This window comes from Phoca vitulina, unplaced genomic scaffold (genome assembly GCF_004348235.1).
Source record: "Phoca vitulina isolate PV1807 unplaced genomic scaffold, GSC_HSeal_1.0 scaffold131, whole genome shotgun sequence".
Lineage (NCBI taxonomy): Eukaryota > Metazoa > Chordata > Mammalia > Carnivora > Phocidae > Phoca > Phoca vitulina.
Window position 1 is genome coordinate 101,879 of NW_022589834.1, and position 23,660 is coordinate 125,538.

Consider the following 23,660-nt stretch of genomic DNA (forward strand, 5'->3'; position numbering starts at 1 on the left):
AGGAGTTTAATCTGAGCTTTTAGTCAAGAGTACGAAATACAGTAAAGCCCCGGAGATTCCAATTCTTTAGACCCTGGCCGCCAAGCGCGCATCTCGCCTTTTAGGTTTGAAGTTTCCCTAGGTTCCTAAAACCAGGCCGGCGGAAGAAACGGCCTCCTCAACATCCTGCGTGCACAGCAAGCGTGGAAAACTTAACTAGTCATTGGAGGTGTTTCGAAAATAAACCTCTGGAGGCATATTGCCTACGGTGACACATTCTCGGCCGCGGAGCGGGCGGGGGCGCTGGGGACCCGCGCGGGCGGGGCGGGCCGAGGCGAACCCCGAGGACGCAGCGCGCAGCTGCCAGGACCCGCCGCGCCCGCCCCGCCCCCCGCTCGCGTCTCCCGCAAGGTGGAGACGGCGCTGGCGCCCGTGACCCGCTGCCGGCGGCCGCGTCCGGGAGTTCGGCGGGGGATGCAGGATCCTCTCTTGGAGGCCGGACGGGAGTAAGGGCGGCAGAGGGCGACGCCGGGCGGGGAGCTGCGGCGGGGCGCTAGACCGCGGGAGTCTCGGGCACTTGCTGGCGTGTGCTGGGGCTCCAGAGGCCGCCGGCGCGCAGACGGCCGGCGCCAGGCCTGAGCGGTGGGAGGGCTCAGCCGGGGCCTGGCACTCGGGCTTCCCACCGCGAGGGCGGAGCTGCCCTGGAGCCTCCTCACTTGGAGGACCGAGGGCCCCTGTGGCACGCAGGCCGTTTCTCTGAGGGGATTGGAAACGTGGCGCGATGAGGAGCCGGAGTAACTCTGGGGTCCGACTGGATGGCTACGCTCGGCTGGTGCATCAGACCATCCTGTGCCATCAGGTAGGTGAAGGGGTGTCGCCTGTAATCACCGAGGGTGTGCAGTGTGATAGCCTAGACGGAGACGGCTGGATGAACGCCCCACCGTGTGTGTGTGTGTACGTGTGTGTACGTACCAGGTTCTCCCGCCCCCTAGCTGGGGAAGCCTTAGAGGACCCTGAAGAAAAGATAGGTGTTGGGCTTGGGCCGAGAGCAGAACTAGGGGCAAGCACCGTTAGCGGGGAGCCCTGAGCCTTGGCTTCTAAGCCCTGCCCTTCGCCCCCTCCGCCGTCCCCCAAGCCACAGCAGGGTTCCAGGGGGGCACAGTTGAAAGACGTGTTGAAGGGGCGCCTGGGTGGCTCAGTCGTTAAGCGTCTGCCTTCGGCTCAGGTCATGATCCCGGGGTCCTGGGATCGAGCCCAGCATGGAGCCCCGCATCGGGCTCCCTGCTCGGCGGGAAGCCTGCTTCTCCCTCTCGCACCCCCCCTGCTTGTGTTCCCTCTCTCTGTCTCTCTCTGTCAAATAAATAAATAAAATCTTTAAAAAAAATAAAATAGGGGCGCCTGGGTGGCTCAGTTGGTTAAGCGTCTGCCTTCAGCTCAGGTCATGATCCCAGGGTCCTGGGATCGAGCCCCGCATCGGGCTCCCTGCTCGGCGGGAGGCCTGCTTCTCCCTCTCCCACTCCCCCTGCTTGTGTTCCCTCTCTCACTGTCTCTCTTTCTGTCAAATAAATAAATAAAATCTTTTAAAAAAAAAAAAAAGAAAGAAAGAAAGACGTGTTGAAGCTTGTTTATAGACAACCCCCTCCCCTGCCCCAGGCTTGGGCGTCATTTTCTTGCGCTCCAGCCGAAGAAGAGAACTAGGGGAACATTTAGCCATTTTAAGGCTAGACTAATGTGAAGATTTGAGGTACCTTGTATATACTGTTAATTATATACTTTTTTCTAGTCCTTTAATGCTAGTTTTTCAGTTTTGATAGTTTATTCTTTCTAACTGGGAAGTTAAAACACTGCCTTTCTTTTAACTACTCACATTTCAGACTCGTAAAGCTTCAGCTAGCTTTTTCCCCTTATTCAAGATAGCAGTTGCTTGCACTTGGTAGGAAGAGGAGGTTCTAAAACTCGGGAGTAGTGGAGTAGAAGAAAGACCAAAGTCCCTAAGTGACCCCTTTGATAAGTTTGGTCTCCTCATATGAACAGCTTATGGTTACCTGCCTGTCCTGTTTTTCTTGGTCTTGCAGAATCCAGTGACTGGCTTGCTTCCAGCCAGCTATGATCAGAAGGATGCCTGGGTCCGAGATAATGTGTACAGTATCTTGGCTGTGTGGGGTTTGGGCCTGGCCTACCGGAAGAATGCAGACCGGGATGAGGATAAGGCAAAGGCCTATGAACTGGAGCAGGTACTCAGAATAAATACACAAGGAGATCTGGAGCTGTGTGTGGTAGTGAGGGTGGGAGGGCGGGTTGGGGAGCAGGAATTAAAGGAAATGTAGCTCTAAGGAGCTAAAAGAACTGTATTTTGCCTTTCTCCCTCCCTCTTCACTTTGTTGAAATTACATTCCAAAAAGCTTTCCTGTATTGTACTAAATTTTTTTTTGATGTAGTGGAAACTTGAAACTTGCTGATTCAGGGGAAGAGGGCACAGTCTGTTCTGTTATAGTGGAAAAGCCTATCCTGGGATCTTTGCTGAAATTTATAATCCTCTTCCTAAGTAAAAGTATTTTGCAGCCTCGAGGATATTTATTCTCATTGAGAAGAATGTTTGGGGGCAGGTATCTATCATTTTACTTCATTTTTAAAAAAAATTATAGGTGGTATTTGTATGAGGGTAACTGATACAAATTCGCAGACCTTCACAACTAGACACAAGTAAAGAATTTAGTTGTTGAATTTTATACCTATGACCTCTGTTTCAGAGCCTGTCCCCCTCCCTCAGCAAAATAAGGTCAGAGTCAGCAGATGCCTTTAAGCCAACTTTTAAGGCCCTTCACCTTTATAGAAAGTAGCATCCTTTATAGAACTGTTCAGACAGAGGGTGCTGCGTTCTCTTGAGTGACCCAGAAAGTGATATTCTGAGTTTCATAGGGTCTCTTAATGTGATACTCTGCTGTCCGTTGTAAGGTACATGTGAACTCTTTTCCATTAGTGGAGAAGATTCTACACCAGCCGTTTGCTCAAGTGGTATCCCTCTGACTTAGGCAATCTGAGCTCTGGTCTTCATCTATAAATCAGAATATTAAGGTTTGGTTATTTTTAGAGGGCATCAGCATATTGTGGGGTTGCAGTCCCTGGCGATAGGGAAGTTTCACTATATTGTCCTCTGCACAGCAGGTATTCATTATTCCTTCAAGCCATTATTGAGAGGGACTTAGGCCCATCAGAAAAAAAAAAAAAAACTGTTGGAGTTTTTGCTCTAGCCCAGGAAGTATAGATCAATATTTTTATGACTTATAAAAATAATACATAACTATTGTAAGAATTTGGAAAATATAGAGGAGTATTTTAAAAATCCTGTAACCCTACTCCTCCTCTCACCCCTGAAATTCTACATCCTACTGTAATGTTTTGCTATTTTGACCTCAGTATTTTGTTTGTTTTGCTAGAGATTAATATCAGTGGAACAGTACCCAAGATTCCATACCTAGTACCATTTGACCGATTTTTTTTTTCAATACTATTAGAAGAAATCTGTTGTCTCCTTGCTGACATTTTTCCTTCTATGGTCCAGGAAGAAATAATTTAACAGAGGAAGGGGGGGAAATTAAGGAAAGACTGAAATGTTTATTTTTTTATTATGTTCAATTAACCAACATATAGTACATCATTAGTTTTTGATGTAGTGTTCAGTGATTCATTAGTTGCACATAACACCCAGTGCTCATCACAACACGTGCCCTCCTTAATGCCCATCACCCGGGTACCCCATTCCCTACCCCCCCCTTCTGTAACCCTCAGTTTGGTTCCTGGAGTCCAGAGTCTCTCATGGCTCATCTCCCTCTATGATTTCTCTCCCTTCAGTTTTCCTTCCCTTCCCCTATGGTCCTCCGTGCTATTGCTTATGTTCCACATATGAGTGAAACCATATGATAATTGTCTTTCTCTGCTTGACTTACTTCACTTAGCATAATCCCCTCCAGTTCCATCCGTGTCATCCATGTCAATGCAAATGGTGGGAATTGTTTACTTTAAAATTTTAATGTTTCATTAAATAGTTTTTAACATAGCCCAAAAATATTTTTCATACTACCTCAATAATAACTTCGAAATATCTCAAAAACATTACGGCAATAGGAAGCATCTTCAAAAAAGAAACATTTCTCTGGGAATCCTAAAATTTGTATGGCCTTTCATTATGAATTAAAACAGATTTTATTATTAGGTCTCATTAACTTTTTTTCTCAAACCTGACTCAGTTAATTCAGACCAGGGATCAGAAAACCATCTCTGTAAAGGGCCAGGGAGGAAATATTTTTGCCATTGTGGGTCATGTGTGATCTCTGCCCAAATACTCAGCTCTTCAGTTATTGCACAAAAGCAGCCAGAGATTTATTTACAAAACACGTGGTTAGCTAGATTTGTCCGTAATCTACATGAGTGGTTCCAAACTCTGGCTGTACAGTGGAATCATTTGAGAAGCTTTTAAGAACTACCCTTACTGGACCCCACCCTAGAACAATTTAGATAAATCTCTGGAAGTGAAGCCCTGGGACATTAATATTTTTAAAAAATACTGATTCTAAAGTGCAGCTAGGGATAATAACCACTGATTTGTGGCCAATAAGTGAGTATAGATTAAATCCAGGAAATCCATAGATTAAATTCCCACCTATTCTCAACTCTCCACTACTGTGTGGATTTTCCCAAACCACTGACTGTTAATCATTTTCACCCTTCCTTCCAACTCTCACCTTGGTTCCTCTCTAAGAAACAATATCAGAGAACTAAAGAGAATTAGGAGACAAGGGTTTAGGTGACTATTTCTATCTTAGATTGAGAATATAACTGTGCACATATATGTTTTTATAAATGCCCTTTGCTCTTGGTCACATAGATATAGAAATACACCCATAAAAATAAATAGGCATACAAATAGACATAGCTCTTTGGATGCCTTCAGTTCTGCTTCCTCCTCAGTTTTGTTCTCTTTGTGTAGTCTCTTATCTTTTCTCAGGAGTTAACTATTCCCTTTCTAAGGATGACTTCCCAAACTGCATCTTTAAATCTGATCTCACTTGTTTCAAACCCTGATTTTCATTGTCTTCTGCTCAGCTGCACCTGGCTTCTCAAGCTCAGAATGTCTGAAACCCCATGTTCCCTACTAAAAACAATAAAACAATAAAAGCGACTCCCGAAAACAGCAACTCAGCATACATCCTTTATTCTCTTATTGGTGTCCCCGTTCTACCTCATTCACCTGGGCAACATTATTTAGAGAATTTCCCATAGTGTATTCCACGGAACATTAGGTCAAATAAGTTTGGGGATATGTTAAACAGTGTGTTTCTTTACTCCATTATTTCTCAGAGTCTTTGATGTACTAATGTGCATTTCGAATCTAAGATGAGGGTGGGTTTTACAACCTTTCCAGAATTTCCTGGACTAACTAGTGTTCTATAAAACAGTGTTTGAAAAGTGCTGCCCTTAGGGTGATTTTTGACTTGCCCCTTTTGCCTTTTGATACATGCAGGCCAAAGTCTGTTGATTCTTATAATTTTTCCTGAATTCATCTCCTTTCTATTCCCTTCTGCCTCAACCACAGTCTAGACTTTGATCACTTAACACTGTTGTGAAAATTCAAATCATACCATTTGCATCCCCAGCAATTTTTCTCTGGCTCTCATTTCCCTACCAGTAAAATCCAGATGTTTGAGATTGATAGGCAAGACTCTCTGGGGCTTGGTCCTAGCCTGCTTTTTCAGTATCGTATCATTCTGGTGCCCTGCATTGTCACCCCCAGTTCCAGCCAGTTTGGTGTCTTCATTACTCCTCTAACAATCCCTTAATAAGAATACCTGACATTTGTGTAAATACTTTTTGTTGTACTACATACTTCCCCATAATTACTAGTATTTTATTCTCACAGGACCCTGTGATTTAGGTATTATCTTCCCCAATTTACAAGTGAAGGGTTTGAAGCTTGGAGATGAGGCTGGAATTCGGTGGTGCCATGAACACAACCTGGACTTAATGACTACAGATTAAGTCTTTTTGAATTTTTCCTCCCTGGAAGTCATGGACATTCTCACCTTCAAATCTTTTTACAAGTTGTGTCTTCCACCCCTAATGCCTGTTGTCTTCCAATCTGAACTAATACTCCCCTTTCAAAGCCCAGCACCACTCCCACTTTTTCTGTGGTTCCTATCCTCATAAGACCACCACTCAATTGTATAGTGACCACTTCTTTCCTGGGACTACTTTCTTGGAATTTCTAGATCACTTGTGGTCTGTACCATTCAACATGTTCACTTTTTCATTTAGCAGACTTTATGTAATTTGTCGTGTGCCAGGCCCTGTGCTAGATATAAAAAAACAAAACGGGACAAAATGTTTATATTTAGCTCTCAACTTCTTATTTTTAAAATTTTTAATTTACAGAAAAGTTTTAAAAATAGTAAAATGAGCATATTTGTATAGACTCTTTATCCCGATTCACTAAATTGTTAATATTTGGTCATACTTGCAACCGCCCTCTCTCAAAATGCATGCACACACACATACACACACACGCAATTTTTTTGATGAGTGATTTGGGGGTTACTTGCAAACATGGAATATACATTTTTAAAAATAAAGCCTGTGTGGGGCGCCTGGGTGGCTCAGTGGGTTAAGCATCTGACTCTTGACTTCGGCTCAGGTTAGGATCTCAGGGTCATGAGGGCTCTGTGCTGAGCATGGAGCCTGCTTAAGATTCTCTCTCTCTCCCTCTCCCCCTCCCCTGCTCCCTCTCTCTCTAATAATAATAATAATAATAATAATAATAAAGTCTGCTCAGTCCATTGACTTAAAGTTTTATTTCTGAACCTGGTCTCTGTCCCTTTTTCTTAAGGAGTTTATAGTCTAATGGAGGAGACAGATATATAAGCAAACAGTTAAACAATACATTAGGACAGATACTGTAGGCACAATATCTATAGGAGAGAAGTACAATAGAAAGTGCTGTGGGACACAGAGGCAGGAATGTCTTTACTTTGAGCAAAGCAAGGAAGGACGCACAGAGGAAATGGATTTTAAAGGATAACTAGGAGTTGTTAGGTAGACTATATTTGTAGTTTACTTTTTTTTAACTTTTGTGTTCTGTCTCCCCCTTATCTTTATGTTCCACAGAGTCTGGTAGAGTGTTTTATATATTTTAGATGCCCAACAAACATCTGATTGTACATATAGCTGGAGAGCGAGAGAGAGAGAGAGAGATGAATACTTACATAGATATGGTGGCACTTGATGTGGTTAGAAGTGCTACTATATGAATGAACATGTATAATTAATGCTAACTAGAACACTGAAACAGAAAATGGCCAGTTTGGGGGAACACCAAGTACAGATAGTTTCCCTCATTCCTATATCCCCATGCTTTCTATTAATTTTATCCTGACTTGGAAGTTAGAACTTGAGAACAGAGATGACTGGCAGTGGCCATTCCAGGAGGACAAAAGTGGAATTAGGAATTCTCCCCTGGGTCCATGATTCCCACGTTTGCTGTTTAAGTTAAAGAAAACATAGGCGTGCCTGGGTGGCTCAGTCAGTTACGAGTCCAGTTCTTGATTTCACCTCAGGTCAGGATCTCAGCATTGGATCATGAGATTGAGCCCCCTGTAGGGCTCTGTGCTGGGCGTGGAACCTGCTTAAGATTCTTTCTTCCTCTCCCGTGGCCCCTCCCCCTCCCTGCTCTTGTGGTCATTCTCTCTCTCAAAAAAAAAAAAAAAAAGAGAAAAGAAAAGAAAATGTAGGTGGCAGTAACAGGGCTTGATGGTAAAGAAAGTTGAAAGAATGTGATAGAAACCTGTGAGTATGTGGTGACATGTAGAAGATAGTTCGGAATTGAATCAAGTTCCCCACAGAGGAGGCTGTGTTAAATGCTTTCTCTAACAGGGTATATTAAAAGGATGGTCTCTTCCATTAGGGTCAAAGTAGTGATAGAGATTTTTTTTTTTTAATTTACGTGACAGAGAGAGAGAGAGAGAGCGCACAAGCCAGGTGGGGGGGGTGGCCAGAGGGAGAGGGAGAAGCAGGCTCCCCGCTGAGCAGGGAGCCCGATGCAGGGCTCGATCCCAGGACCCTGGGATCATGACCTGAGCTGAAGGCAGATGCTTAACTGACTGAGCCACCCAGGTGACCCCCCCCTTTTTTGTGATAGAGATTTTTCTTATAGGGGTTGCAATCAGTTTCACTATTTATAATAAATGCTTCATGCTTTAAAAGGTGACGAGATCATATACTGCCTGCCTGCTCTCTCTCGCTCTCTCTCGCTTTCTCTGTCTATCTATCTATATATACATACATATGTGTATATATATATACACACTTCCCTTGCTCTGTAAGGGGAGGGTACCATTTGTAGACAGAAATTACTTAAGAAAGGGAACTCTCCCAAGGAAACACTTTTTATTTTTTCTCAATAAAAGACTACATAAAGACTTGGAGCATAATTTAATAGATACTTATCCTTATCATGCCTGTTGCTTATAGTCCCACTTCAGTGTTTTGAAGGAATGACAGAGTGATCTGGCTCCCAAGCAGATTAGTTTTCAGGGATGTCCTGAAGCCACCTCTGAGCTAGCATTCCTTGGAGTAACCTGGTTGTATTTCTTTTGGACTGTGAAACGGAAAGCTTAAAGAAATGGAGAAGCCATTTGATGCTATGTTTTTCCAAAACATATTGCCTACCCGTGCCTCTGTTGATGGGCCCGTCTAGTGTCATTTACTATAACTAGTGTAGCATATTATTACTATACCATATTATAATTAAATATATTATTATTACTATGTTATGCCAACTAGTACAGTATATAGTTGGTGATCAGAATTTTGGAATGTGATTGGAAAACTAAGTGCGTTAGAAATTGCCAAGCCCTAGTAAGAGAAAGAGTGTTGATTTGATAATGAAGAATGGCTGTAGCTTTTTTTTCATGGAAAAGAGGTTGAGTTGCACTAACAATTCCCCTTTACACTTATTCTGAATTGAAGTTCATTTATTCTTTAAGGAAAATGTACAGATAAATATTTCTGTGAACTCCTGAAGATAAGTCTTGGCTACTTTAGAAAAAAGAAAATGATGATGTTGGCTTCTCTAGGCCATAGGATCTATGATAAAATATCCTCATAGCTTTAGGAATTTTGAGCTGTCTTTTCTCCAAGCAGAATGTCCTCTAACAGGATGGTTGGCTTGGTTTTATATAAACCTGTTGGAGCTTGGATTTTTTTTTTTTTTTTGACTTGAAGGAGGCACCAACTGCAGCTTTTGATTCCACTTTTAGCTGCAGTTTAGCTCTTCTGTGTGCCTATAAAGTAAATGCCATGTAAATAGGAACCCTGGATAGGGTTACTTGTTCTGAAAAGGTCATGTACCAACCGCAGTTGCTGAGTAAGTGTTCCTGCATCTAGGGGTGTTTATAACAGTCTTGTTTCCATTTATTTCTGCAGAGTGTAGTGAAGCTGATGAGGGGCCTGCTGCACTGCATGATCAGACAGGTATGGCATTGTTAACAGCTCCCCCTGTAATAAAAGCACATTGTAATAGTGTCTCTACCCTTTAGGAATTGTTCATAGCTTATATTCTTTCGATTTCACAAATAGTAGACACTAATTTTAGAAAAATTTGTAGAATCGAGGAGGGAAATGTCACCCGTGTTCTCACCACCCAGTTACCACTGAAATGTTTCTTTCCAGTCTTTTTTTTCCCCTCTACAAATGCCTTTTTAGTAGACTTCATCATTATTGTACACGCAATTACGTACATTGAGTAAAGATGATACAGGCCTATAAGCCCTCATATGAAACCCTTAGGACCAGATAAATTTTGGAATTCAGACTTTTTCAGATTTTTCAGTACAGCACAGATACTAGGATATTATGCTCTCAGCAGGTCCAGAACAGCACCGTATCACCAAAAACATTAATCTCTCCATAGAGAAACATGCATTTTCACACTCAGTGAAATAAGAAAAGACTACAAATAGCCCCATGTCAATTTGAATCAAGTGTTGCCACCAAGTGAATTTTGGCACAGAACTTAAAGAGGAAGAACTTTTGTGGCAGTATTTTAGATTTTAGGATTAGAGATTAGTGCCAAAGACTTATATCTGCTTGCATTAATTTGCATTTTCCTGACCTTGAATGAAGTTGAGCATCCTTTCCTGTGTAGATTGAAAACTTGCATTTCCTCTGTTAATTGCCTGTTAAGTCCTTTGTCTATTTTTATTTTGGGCTGTCTCTTTCTTGACTAATTGAGGAGTTGCTATACATTATGGATATTAATGTTTTGTCACACACACTGCAAATTTTTTTAGCATCCTATGGTTTATCTCTTGGGTTTATGTTTTTTTTCATTCAAAAGTATTTTACTGAAAAGAAAGTGTTTTGCTTTTATCCTAGGAGATCTTTACACATGCTGCACACATTGAATCTGAACTGACTTTCTTGAGACCAAGATTACATTTTATTAGAAGAAGCAGTCGAGGCCCAGATTAATAAAGTGACTATCCACAGGCACCCAACAAGTCTAAAGTAGAAAGAAATCAACTCCAGACTTCTGAACTTCTTTATCAGTGCTCTCTCGCCTGGGGTAGCTCATTGCCATCATTTCTTTTTTCCCCTTCTCTGCTCCTTTTTTTCTTTTTGTATTTTAGATATTGTATTTTCTATTTTCCACCTTACCAAATAGGTTTAAAGCCACCAACTTCATGAACCTTATTTAAAGGTATAGTAGTTTCTATCACATATCAGATGCACATACAATCCAACCTCAGTTTCAGGAACAAAGTCTTTCAGTTGGTCCCTTGCACGATGTTTCCTTTCTGACCTCTGGTTTCAGCCTTCGTTCATACGTTTTCTCTGCCACTGCATGTATCTCTCCCCAGCTCTTTTCAGTATTCCTTCAAAATAGATCCCCTTATCCTAATTTCCCTCAACATTCCTCCCTCTGTTTCAGGAACAAAGGAATCTTTTTTACAACTCAGTTGTCTCTTACTAGGCTGTTCACACTCAACCCCTCTGCATCTCGGTTTGTATCTACAGTGTGACAAAACAGCCATCTGAAGAGCAAAAGAGAGGTAGTGAGTAGGAAATAGCTGGCTTTAACTGGCATGAATTTATAATTGAATTGCTTAAATTAAAAAAAAAAACAGCAACAGCAGACTTTCCTACTTGCCTTAGTGCCGGGGGGGGGGGGGGGGGGAAGAAGTAACAATGTACTTCAAATATTCACCATCGCCTGAAAACTAAATGCGGTGATACATGTTAGAGTACTACAGAAGGATGGCATATGGGACGAAGTTTCTGCATTGCCTTCCTTTACTGTTCTTGTTTTCTTCAGGTGCATAAAGTAGAATCCTTCAAGTATAGTCAGAGTACCAAGGATAGCCTCCACGCCAAGTACAATACCAAAACCTGTGCCACTGTAGTGGGTGATGACCAGTGGGGACACCTGCAGTTGGATGCTACCTCCGTGTACCTGCTGTTCTTAGCGCAAATGACTGCCTCAGGTCAGTACCAGGACAGAATGGCTGGGAGCCCCTGCAGTAAGGAGCACGTGCTCTGGCACGTGTGGCTTCTCCCAAGGTGTTGACCGGAAAACGACATAGCTGTTGACGTTCCTCAAAGACACACAGCGGAAATATAATATTTTGCAAATTTTTTACAGAGAAACAACTCTCTGAGGTCTAGTTAGTATTCTTTTACCTTGAAAAACAAGTCTGGGGTACTAATTAATTTTTTTAAGAATGGAGAACCAAGAAATCTGGGGTAGATTTTATTTAGGTGGGTATTTTTTATCTTTATCTTTCATTATGCCTCAGATACCATGAGATGGTGACATGGGAAAGAAGGGCTAGGGTTTATTGCTTGTTCTCATGCTATGCACTGACCAGCCTTTAGTAAGTATTAACATAACTGAATCACCTACTTTATACTACTCTTTATGTATATATTATAAACAAGGCATCTAAATTATATTAAGGGAATTAACTTAGGAATCAGAATTCAAATATTGATTTTTTTTATTATTGAATAATATACCCTTTTCAGATGGTTTTGTTATTAGCTTTAGGTGCTTTACCTGAAAAAGGCAAGTGTAAGAACCAACATAATTCCCTTTCATTTCTCCTAACTTGGGGAGGACAATGAATCTGATTATACTCAGTTTGTAAATTAAACAGGACCTTTTCCAGATCTTCCTGAGTAATTAAAATGTACTCAGAATACTACATTTTTGACATTCTAATTTCCCTCTCTTTCTATCTGGCTATAGAACTAAGTACTAAGGGCATTCAGGATAAGAATTGTCCCAGAATATTCTTGTTCTCCTTTTCTTGCATAAATAAATATTTGGTGATAAAGCCTTCCTTTTTTTTCCCTCTGCAGTGCACAGCCCAGAACCTGAATTACCTTTTATTAAAATTATAACATAGCTACCCACATACTCCCATCTTTTGGAGGGGAGGTTCATCCCTGAGTAAATATATTTTTAAGTTTTATGCATTTAAATAGAAGGCAGCTATAACTCCATTTCTAATATTCTTTTAGTACCAACTCTGGAGTGTTTTCCTACAAAGCAAACTGCCTAAATATTTCTTATGGTTTTCATTTTGAGTCCAGAAAGGAAGCAGAAATATACTGAAGAGGCTTATATGAGACATACGCATTCAACAAATATTTGTTGATTTCTGACTTAATATTTGATTTTCACCTTAATAAGCTGACTTTGGTAGGTGCTTGGAAAAAAAGATGGATATAATTTGATCAGGCCGGGCACCTGGGTGACTCAGTTGGTTAAGCATCTGCCTTCGGCTCAGGTCATGATTCCAGGGTCCTGGGATCAAGCCCCACATCAGGCTCCCTGCTCAGTGGGGAGTCTGCTTCTTCCTCTGGCCCTCCTCCCCCATGTGCTCTCTCTCTCATTCTTTCTCTCTCTCAAATAAATAAATAAATAAAATATTTAAAAAAATAATTTGATCAGGCCTTTGCAGAGTAAATAGGAATAAGTAGAATTTCACAAGTCAGAGAAGGAAAGGGAATAGCATGGCTACAGCACAAAAATTGGAAAGATACTGGCCACCAAGGTAAGACTAGTTATCTTCTATGGCTAGAGTATAAGACAGATCTGGAAAAATGCCAAAAGCTGAAGCTAGAAAGTTGGAGCTAGCTGTTTAAGGGCCTGTAAATCATGCTAGGTAGTTTGGAGTTTAGTCTATAGTCATTAGAGAACCACTCAAGGTAAACAGTCAAGAAAGTTTCAGATGATTTGCTCAGTTGCAGGAGGATAGATGGAATGGGAGAGAAAATTATGCTGGAGGACTAGTCAGGAGGTTAGTGAAATACTTTAGGCAAGAAATGATGGAGAACATATGTAAGGCAGTAGCCTTGAGGATGAAAAGGATAGATGTGAGAGATAATCAGTAGATAACATATGAAAGATCTTTATGGAAAATTTTCATCTTTCATGGAAGCAATTCTCTGCACATGTTTGAACTCTTAAAAATCTCAACCTTGGTTAAAAGAGAGGCTTAGACAGAAGCTGACTGCCCTCCCCCCCAGCAAAATAACCATAAATTATGAAAATATATTTTTAAGAAAACCGACCATTTAGTCACTGGACGTTGTCCTAAGGGCATACGGCAAGTAGAGAAACATTTATTCAAGCAAATCTAAATCTTGATAAGAGCAGTGAGAGTGTGGCATTTAGACCACAACCTACTCCCTCCCTCTCCCCGCTCACCATGACACAAGCACTACTGAGCATGGATGTAGCCAAGAATATAAGGCTTCCTCTTCCCCTAGCTCCTGGTTTAGGGCTATGATCTCTCCCCGAGAGAGGTTGCCAGCATTTCTCATTCTCCCCACCTCTGTGTTACAGAAGCTCTGGTCTAGCCAAGAATAACTAAGAGGTCTGGAACTCCGTTCCTACTCCTCAGTCCCACTCATGGAGCTTAACCCCAGGCAGAGCAGTCCAAGAATAATAGGCCTGGCCCACCTTGCTAGTAGCATGGAAGGAAAGGTAGGCCACGTGAACAGAAAAGCTCCATAGTCCCTCTCAAGAAAACTGACTTTATTTGGAACTGACTGTGGGAAAGTTCAAGTCTAAGGGCGCTCTGAAAAACAGTGAAGATTTTTGTTCTAAGAAATTATGAGGCGTCTGATGCTCAATTAGAGCAACACACTAACCCATAGACTAGCTAGAAGTTTTAGCAAAGAATCAGGGACAGAGACAGCTAAAAAGAGTTATCCTAGGGTTAGAACAAGTGTCAAAGGCTGGCCTCAAAATCCTGAAATGGGTCTTGAATTTAACTGGATGAGACCGTGGAACAATTTTTACTTCAGGGCAATATACAATCAGCTGGCAATTGGTGGAGGTTAACAGCTGAGTATGATACCAACAGAGGCAGACACTTAATAGACCACAGAAGACTAAAACAAAAACTGTGATCTTCCTTAGGTGACAGTGTGTATGCCCAAGGCTACATCCTCCAAGGAACAGCATCAGAGGCTGCATACTGTGGGAAAAATAGAGTTCATTGAAATTGTCCAGCCAAGTCACTAAACAAATAGCAAGTAAACATAAACAAGCCCCATATAGGAGGGTATCGACATATCTATAGAGTTTCTACAACATATTATCCGCAAAATCTAGTTTGCAACAAAGACGTATGACACATGCAAAGAAACAGGAAAGTCTGAGTCAACACACACAAAAAAGCAGGTAACAGAAACTGCCTTTGAGAGGAACCATTATGTTGAATTTAGGAGACAAAGACTTCAAAGCAGTTACTATAAAAATGTCCAAAAATCTAAAGGATACCATGCTTAACAAAGTAAAGGAAAATATGATGAAAGTATTTCATCAAATAGAGAATATCAATAAAGAGATGACAGACCTGTACCTCTGAAACAAATAATACATTATATGTTAAAAAAAAAAAAAAAAGAAGAAGATAGCAGGAGGGGAAGAATGAGGGGGGGGAATCGGAGGAGGAGACGAACCTTGAGAGACTATGGACTCTGAAAAACAAACTGAGGGTTCTAGGGGGGAGGGGGTGGGGGGATGAGTTAACCTGGTGATGGGTATTAAGGAGGGCACGTTCTGCATGGATCACTGGGTGTTATATGCAAACAATGAATCATGGAACACTACATCAAAAACTAATGATGTACTGTATGGTGATTAACATAACATAATAATAAAAAAAAAGAGATAAAAATGAACCAAATGGAGATTTTGGAGTTGAAAAGTATAGTAACTTATTTTTTTTCCAAATTTTTATTTCAATTCTAGTTAGTTAACCTATAGTGTAATACTGGTTTCAGAAAAGAATTTAGTAATTTATCACTTACATATAACACCCAGTGCTCATCATAACAAGTGCCCTCCTTAATACATATCACCCATTTAATGCATCCCCCAACCACCTCCCTCCATCAAACCTCAGTTTGTTCTCTGTTGTTAAGAGTCTCTTATGGTTTGCTTCCTTCTCTCTTTTTTTTCCCTTGCCACATGTTCATCTGTTTTGTTTCTTAAATAACACATACGAGTGAAATCATATGGTATTCGTCTTTCTCTGACTGACTTATTTTGCTTAGCATATAGTACACTCTAGCTCCATCCACATCATTGCAAATCGCAAGATTTCATTCTTTTTTGATGGCTGAGTAATATTCCATTGTGTATATATACACCACATCTTCTTTATCCATTCATCAGTTGATGGACATTTGGGTTCTTTCCATAGTTTGGCTATTGTTGATAATGCTGCTATAAACATCAGGGTATATGTACCCCTTTGAATCTGTTTTTTTTTTTATTTATTTACTTGACAGAGAGAGATACAGGGAGAGAGGGAACACAAGCAGGGGGAGTGGGAGAGGGAGAAGCAGGCTTCCTGCGGAGCAGGGAGCCCGATGCGGGGCTCGATCCCAGGACCCCGGGATCATGACCTGAGCCGAAGGCAGACGCTTAACAACTGAGCCACCCAGGCGCCCCTTAAATCTGTATTTTTATATCCTTTGGGCAAATACCTGGTGGTGCAATTTCTGGATCATCAGGTAGTTCTATTTTTAACTTTTGGAGGAACCTGCATACTCTTTTCCAGAGTGGCTGCACCAGTCTGCATTCCCACCAGCAGTGTACAAGTGTTCTCCTTTCTCCACATCCTCACTAACATCTGTTGTTTCCTGACTTACTAATTTTAGCCATTCTGACCAGTGTGAGGTGGTATCTCATTGTGGTTTTGATTTGTATTTCCCTGATGATAGGTGATGTTGAGTATCTTTTCATGTGTCTGTTGGCCATCTGGATGTCTTCTTTGGAAAAATGTCTATTTGTGTCTTCAGCCCACTTCTTAACTGGATTAATTTGTTTTTTGGGTGTTGAGTTTGATAAATTCTTTACAGATTATGGATACTAACTGTTCTAAAGAAAAGATTCACGGCAGCCATACTCTTAGTTTCAAAGGGGAAAAAATACTTTATTGATATTATAAAAATCTAATAGAAACAGAAAGAAGAAAAGGGAAATCTACACATAGATGAGGGCAATACTAAGCAGAAAAGGAGAATAAGACAGAGTTACATCAAATTGGGTACTTACAACATCCAGTCTCATTAGCTGGGGAAGCCCCTTGGAGATAGCCAGGCCGGAGACCTGATTGAGAGGCCTGGACGGAGAGTCCTCCCCTCAGGTGGGACTTCCAACTGACCGTCCCCATAAGGGCCATATTTATAGGTCAAATGACATGGCAAGTGATGGGGTCTGAAGTTAAACAGTTGTTTGCTTGTGTGCAATTTGGAGCAAGCTGCAGTCCTATATTATCATATCTTTACATATTCAAGGATCCTGGGTTAGGTGTGCTTGCCTCCCCTCCCAGATTCCACTGGGGCGGGGGCGGCAGCCCAGCCTGGAGCTGGAGGGGATGTAAGGCAAAATTTATAGCTCTTGGCATCCAGACCAGAAGGGCCAATTCTGACCTAGAAGCCAGCTAATGTCAACTAATCAGGCTCCCAAGGTCACTTACACAGCACAAGTGTCACAAATAACATTCTTTATCCCACCTGTGTAGGTACAGGTTGGGGTGGTCAGTTATGCAAAACAAATCATAGAAACCTCTATCCATACAAAATACTAACCCTTTATCAGATAAGTCAATTGCAAATATCTTCTGCCATTCCATATGTTGCCTTTTAGGGTTTTTTTTTTTTAAGATTTTATATATTTATTTGAGAGAGAGAGTGAGAGAGAGAACATGAGCAGGGACAGAGGGAAAAGCAGACTCCCCTGCTGAGCAGGGAGCCCAATGCAGAGCTCAATCCCAGGACCCTGGGACCATGACCTGAGCTGAAGGCAGGCGCTTAAGTGACTGAGCCACCCAGATGCCCCTGTTACCTTTTAATTTTTTTAATTTTTTCCTCGCTGTGCAGAAGCTTTTTATCTTGAGGAAGTCCCAATAGTTCATTTTTGCTTTTGTTTCCCTTGCCTCCAACAATGTGTCTTGTAAGAAATTACTATGGCCAAGGTCAAAGAGGTGGCTGCCTGTGTTCTCCTCTAGGATTTTGATGGTTTCCTGTCTCACATTTAGCTCTTTCATCCATTTTGAATTTATTTTTGTGTATAGTGTAAGAAAGTGGTTCAGTTTCATTCTTCTGCATGTTGCCGTCCAGTTTTCCCAACACCATTTGTTGAAGAGACTGTCTTTTTTTCCATTGGATATTCATTCCTGTTCTGTTGAAGATTAGTTGACCATATAGTTGTGGTTCCATTTCTGGGTTTTCTATTCTATTCCATTGATCTACGTGTCTGTTTTTGTGCCAGTACCATACTGTTTTCATGACTACAGATTATTTGTAATGTAGCTTGAAATCTGGAATCATGCTGCCTCCAGCTTTGCTTTTCTTTTTCAGGATTTCTTTGGCTATTCGGGGTCTTTTGTGGTTCCATACGAATATTAGGATTGTTTGTTCTGGTTCTGTGAAAAATGCTGGTGCTATTTTTGAAAATTTCACTAGAGAGGCTGAACATATTTGAGCTGGCAGGAGAAAGAATCAACATACTTGAAGATAGATCAACAGAGATTATGCAATCTGAAGAACAAAAGGAAAAGATAATAAAAATGAATAGAACCCAAGAGAAATGTAGGACACAATTTAGAGCATCAACTCATGTGTAATGAGAGTATCCAAAGGAGAGTAAGGAGAGAAAATATATTCAAAGAAATCGTGGCTGAATACATCTCAAATCTGATAAAAAAACATTGATCTATACATCAAAGAAGCTCAATGATCTCCAAGTAGGATAAATAGAGATCCACACCCAGAAACATCATAGTAAAAATATTAAAAAGCCAAAAATAAACAGAACATCTTGAGAGCAATATGAGAAAAATGACTTGTCATGTACAAGGGAACCCAAATAAAGTTATTAACTGACTTCTCTTCAGAAAAAAAAATGGAGACCCAAAGGAAGTGGAATGATGTATTATTCAAAGAAGAACCTGTCAACAAAGAACCTTTTATCCAACAAAACTATCAGAAATGAAGTGAAATGAAGACATTCTCAGATAAATAAAACCTGAAAATTTGTTGCTGGTAGACCTACTGCATAAGAATTATTAAAAGAAGTTTTTCATATTGGAATCAGGTGACCCCAGATAGTAATTGGAATCCATACCAAAAAAAAAAAAAAAAAACTACTTGTGAAAGACAAATACCATATAATTTCACTCATATGTGGAACTTAAAAAACGAATGAAGAAACAAGAGACAAAATGAAAAAGCAGACTCTTAAATACAGAGAACAAACTGGTGGTTGTCAGAGGGGAGGTTGGTTGGGAGTGGGAATGGGTGAAATAGATAAAGGGGATTAAAAGTACACTTAACTTGGGGCACCTGGCTGGCTCAGTAAATAGAACATAGGACAGTTGATCTCAGGGTCATGAGTTGAAGTCCCATGTTGGGCATAGAGCTTACTTTAAAAAAATAGGTAAAAAAATTTTTTAAAAAGAGTACACTTAACTTGATGAGCCCTGGGAAACATATAGACTTGTTGAATCATGATATTGTATACCTGAAACTAATATAATTTTTTTAAAAATGAATTTTTTATAAATTAAAAAAAGATAAAAATAGAGAAAAAACAGTGGTAAAAATAATTATAAAATGCAATATAATTACATATCCCTTCTTTCTTAACTGATCTAAAAATCAATTGTATAAAATAGTATAATTGTATCACTGGGGCTATAGCATATAAAAGTGTAATGTATTTGATAATGACAGAATTAAGTAAGTGTGTGGGAACAAAGCAATATTGAATTAAGGAAATAATACCAAATGGTAACTCAAATCCACAGGAACAAATGAAGACCACCAGAAATGGTAAATTATAAGATTAATATTACAAAATGTAAATATGTAATTTCCTCTCAACTTCTTTAAAAGATATACAATTATATAGAAAAGTTTGAGATGATGGTGGCTGAGTAGGAGGACCCTAAGCTTGTCTTGTCCCACAAACACAACTAGATAACTATTCAAATCATTCTGAATACCCCAGAAATCAACCTGAAGACTGACAGAACAAACTGCACAACTAAGGGGCAGAAGAAGCCACATCAAAGAAGGTAGGAAGTATGTAGACATGCTTTAGGGGAGAAACAGATCATGGGGTGCTGCCAAAGGGAGAGAGCTGTGGTTGAAGAGAGAGGAGAGAGGGCGGGGGGGAGAGGGAGGAGCACATTAGAATGCACAAGGAGAATGTTTCCTCAAAGCCATTGGCTGGGAAAATGAGAAGGGCTTACTTTCGTGAGTTCTTGCAACCAGCAGGGCTTAAGGACTGGAGTTTTAAAGATCAGCAGGCTTGGCTGGGATGGAGCCATGAGGGCACTGCCCTTCTCCTGGATAGAAGGCAGGCAAACAACCGGGGGACAGATTCTGTGGAAACAACAATCCGAAGGGCACTTGGGGCACACAGAGGGGAGATTATTTGCACTTCCTGGAGCATGTTCCTGAGAGGCAGAGTTCAGAGAGATGCCTCTATGGGGACAAAGGAGTTGTTTGGCACCATTTCCTTCCCCTGCCCCTCACCATAAACACAAAACCACCTGTGGGAAGCAACACATTGCCCACACTGGCTGCCAAACATGCTTACACCAAGCCCCCTCTCCCCTGTGTTCTTGCGGGACTGCCCTTCTCAGTCAGGCTTGCCTCAGTCCCAGCATGGCAGGTCCTGTGCCCGGAAGACCAGCAGAAAAACCTGCCCACACCACGTCACCTGACCAGAGAGTTCAGCAGGGCTTCAGTTCTGCTGGAAATGGTGTCAGGTCTCATTTGACAACCAGACAAGAGCATTAGTTAAAACTAGTTAAAATGTGCCACATCATGGCCAAGGACCAAACACTGCCCACTTCAGGCAAGGAGAGCCTCTGCAGATGCCTGGCCTGAAGGATAGAGCAACCAAAACATGACAGCAGATGCATGCAACACATACCAGAGACACGTCCTGAAGCACCAAACCCTGGACACTATATGACTTCTTTATTCTCAGGAGCAGGAAACATATGGGCTTTCCTAACAGACAGAAGAAGCCAGAGATTTAGACAAAATACCAAGACGGAGGAATTCATCCCAAATAAAAGAACAAGATAAGGTCATGGCCAGAGATCTAAGTGAAACAGAAGTAACATGCCTGATGGAGAATTTAAAGCAAAAATCATAAGGGTACTAACTGAGCCTGAGAAAAGAATGGAAGCCTTCAGGGAGGCCCTTACCACAGAGATAAGAGAAATAAAAAAGAATCAGAAAAAATGCAGTAACTGAGAATGGAAATAGGCTTGATGCAATGAACACAAAGCTGGAAAAGAAGAGAAATGAATAAATGATGTAGAGAACAAAATAACAGAAAATAATGAAGCTGAACAAAAGAGAGGAAGCTGAACATGAGAATACACTTAGGGAATTCAGTAACTCCATCAAATGTAATAACATTCATATTGTAGGCATGCCAGAAGAAGAGAGAGAGAAGGGGACAGAAAATTTATTTCAGGAAATAATAGCTGAAAACTTCCCTAATCTGGGGAAGGAAACAGACATCTAGATCCAGAGGCACAGAGAACTCCCATCAAAACCAACAAAAGCAGGCCCACACCAAGACATATTGTAATTAAATTTGCAAAATATAGTGATAAAGAAAAAAATCTTTAAAGCAGCAAGACAAAAGGAGTCCTTAACTTACAAGGGAAGACCCATAAGGCTAGCTGGAGATTTCTCAACAGAAACTTGGCAAGCCAGAAGGGAGTGGCATGATGTATTCAAATGGTGAATGGGAAAAATCTGCAGCCAAGAATCCTCTCTCCAGCAAGTCTGTCATTCAGAATAGAAGGAGAGAAAGAGTTTCCGGACCAACAAAAACTAAAGGAGTTCATGACCACTAAACCAGCCCTGCAAGAAATACTAAAGGGGGACTCTTTGAGTGGAAAGGAAAGACCAAAAGTCACAAACACAAGAAAGGAACAGAGAAAATCTCCAGAAACAATGGCAAAACAAGTAATAAAATGGCACTAAATACATATCTATCAATAATTACTCTGAATGTAAATGGACTAAACACTCCAATCAGAAGACAGAGTGTTAGAATGGATTTTAAAAAAAACGAGATCCAACTATATGCTGCCTACAAGAGACTCATTTTAGACCTAAAGGCACCTGCAGATTAGAAAGTGAGGGGATGGAGAAACATTTATCATGCAAATGGAGATCAAAAGAAAGCCAGAGTAGCAATGCTTATATTGGACAGAGTAGACTTTAAAATAAACTGTAACAAGAGACGAGAAGGGCACTGTATCATAATATATCAAAAGGGGAAAATCCAACATGAATATCTTAAAATTGTAAATATTTATGCACCCAACATGGGAGCACCCGAATATATAGAACAATTCATAATAAACATAAAGGAACTCACTGATAATAATACAACAATAGTAGGGGACCTTAACACCCCACTTACATCAGTGAACAGATCATCTAAGCAGAAAATCAACAAGGAAACAATGGATATGAATGACACACTGGACAAGATGGACTTAACAGATATATTCAGAACATTCCATCCCAAAGCAGCAGAATACACATTCCTTTCACATGCACGTTGGATGTTCTCCAGAACAGATCATGTACAGAACAGATCTAGGTCACAGATCAGGCCTCAACCAGTACTGATGAGATCATATCGTGCATCTTTTCTCATCGCAAGGCTATGAAACTTGAAGTCAACCACAAGAAAAAATTTGGAAAGACCACAAATACATAGAGGTTAAATAACATGCTACTAAACAATAAATGGGTCAACCAGGAAAAGAAAGAAGAAATTTTTAAAAATACATGGAAATAAATGAAAAGGAAAACACAACAGTCTAAAACCTTTGGGATACAGCAGAAGCAGTCCTAAGAGAGAAGTATATTACAATACAGGCCTACCTTAAGAAGTGAGAAAAATCTAAACAACCTTACCTAAAGGAGCTAAAAAAAGAACAACAAAACCTAAAACCAGCAGAAGGAAGGAAATAACAAAGACTAGAGCAAAATTAAATTATATAGAAAATTTAAAAACACAATAGAACGGTCAATGAAACCAGGAGCCGGTTCTTTGAATATATTAATAAAATTGATAAACCTCTAATCAGACTTATTAAAAAGAGAAAGGACCCAAATAAATAAAATCAAATGAGAGAAGAGAAATAACCAACAACAGAGAAATACAAACAATTATAAGAGAATATTATGAAAAACTATATGCCAACAAATTGGAGAACCTGGAAGAAATGGATAAATTCCTAAAAACACATAAACTACCAAAACTGAAACAGGAAAAAGTAGAAAACTTGAACAGACCAATAACCAGCAAAGAAATTGAATCAATAATCAGAAAACTCCCTACACACAGAAGTCCAGGGCCAGATGGTGTCACCAGCGAATTCTGCCAAACATTTATAGAAGAGGTGTTGGGGCGCCTGGGTGGCTCAGTCATTAAGCATCTACCTTCAGCTCAGGTCATGATCCCAGAGTCCTGGGATCGAGCCCCACATCGGGCTCCCTGCTCAGCGGGGGACCTGCTTCTCCCTCTGCCTCTGCTGCTCCCGCTGCTCGTGCTCTCTCTCTCTCTCTCTTTCTCTCTCTCTGTGACAAATATATAAATAAAATCTTTAAAAAAAATAAAGAAGAGGTGTTAACTCTTCTCAAACTATTCCAAAAAACTGAAAGGGAAGGAAAACTTCCAAATTCATTCTGTGAGGCCAGCATTACCCTGATACCAAAACTAGATAAAGACACTACACAAAAGAGAACCGCAGGCTAATATCCCTGATGAACATTGATGCAAAAATTATCCACAAGATACTAGCAAACCAAATCCAACTGTACATTAAAAGAATCACACCACGATCAAGTGAGGTTTATTCCTCAGTAGCAATGGTGGTTCAGAATTCTCAAGTCAATCAACATGATACACCACATTAATAAAAGAAAGGATAAGAACCATAAGATCCTTTCATTAGATGCAGAAAAAGCATTTGACAAAGTACAACATCCATTCATGATAAAAAGTCCTCCACAAGTAGGGTTAGAGGGAACATAACATCATAAAGGCCATA

At 40.7% G+C, this 23,660-nt stretch overlaps 1 protein-coding gene across 7 annotated transcripts in view; it reads left to right on the forward strand.

Moving 5' to 3' along the window:
• Positions 1-364: 364 nt before the first annotated feature.
• PHKA1 (phosphorylase kinase regulatory subunit alpha 1) overlaps positions 365-23,660 on the forward strand; it is a 141,817-nt gene continuing 118,521 nt past the window's right edge. For all 7 annotated transcript variants that reach the window (XM_032399136.1, XM_032399137.1, XM_032399138.1 and 4 more), the window contains exons 1-4: positions 365-838; positions 2,055-2,213; positions 9,454-9,501; positions 11,345-11,513. In XM_032399136.1, the coding sequence (XP_032255027.1) occupies positions 761-838; positions 2,055-2,213; positions 9,454-9,501; positions 11,345-11,513 (454 nt within the window). In that variant the 5' untranslated portion in view covers positions 365-760. The remainder of the gene's footprint in view (positions 839-2,054; positions 2,214-9,453; positions 9,502-11,344; positions 11,514-23,660) is intronic.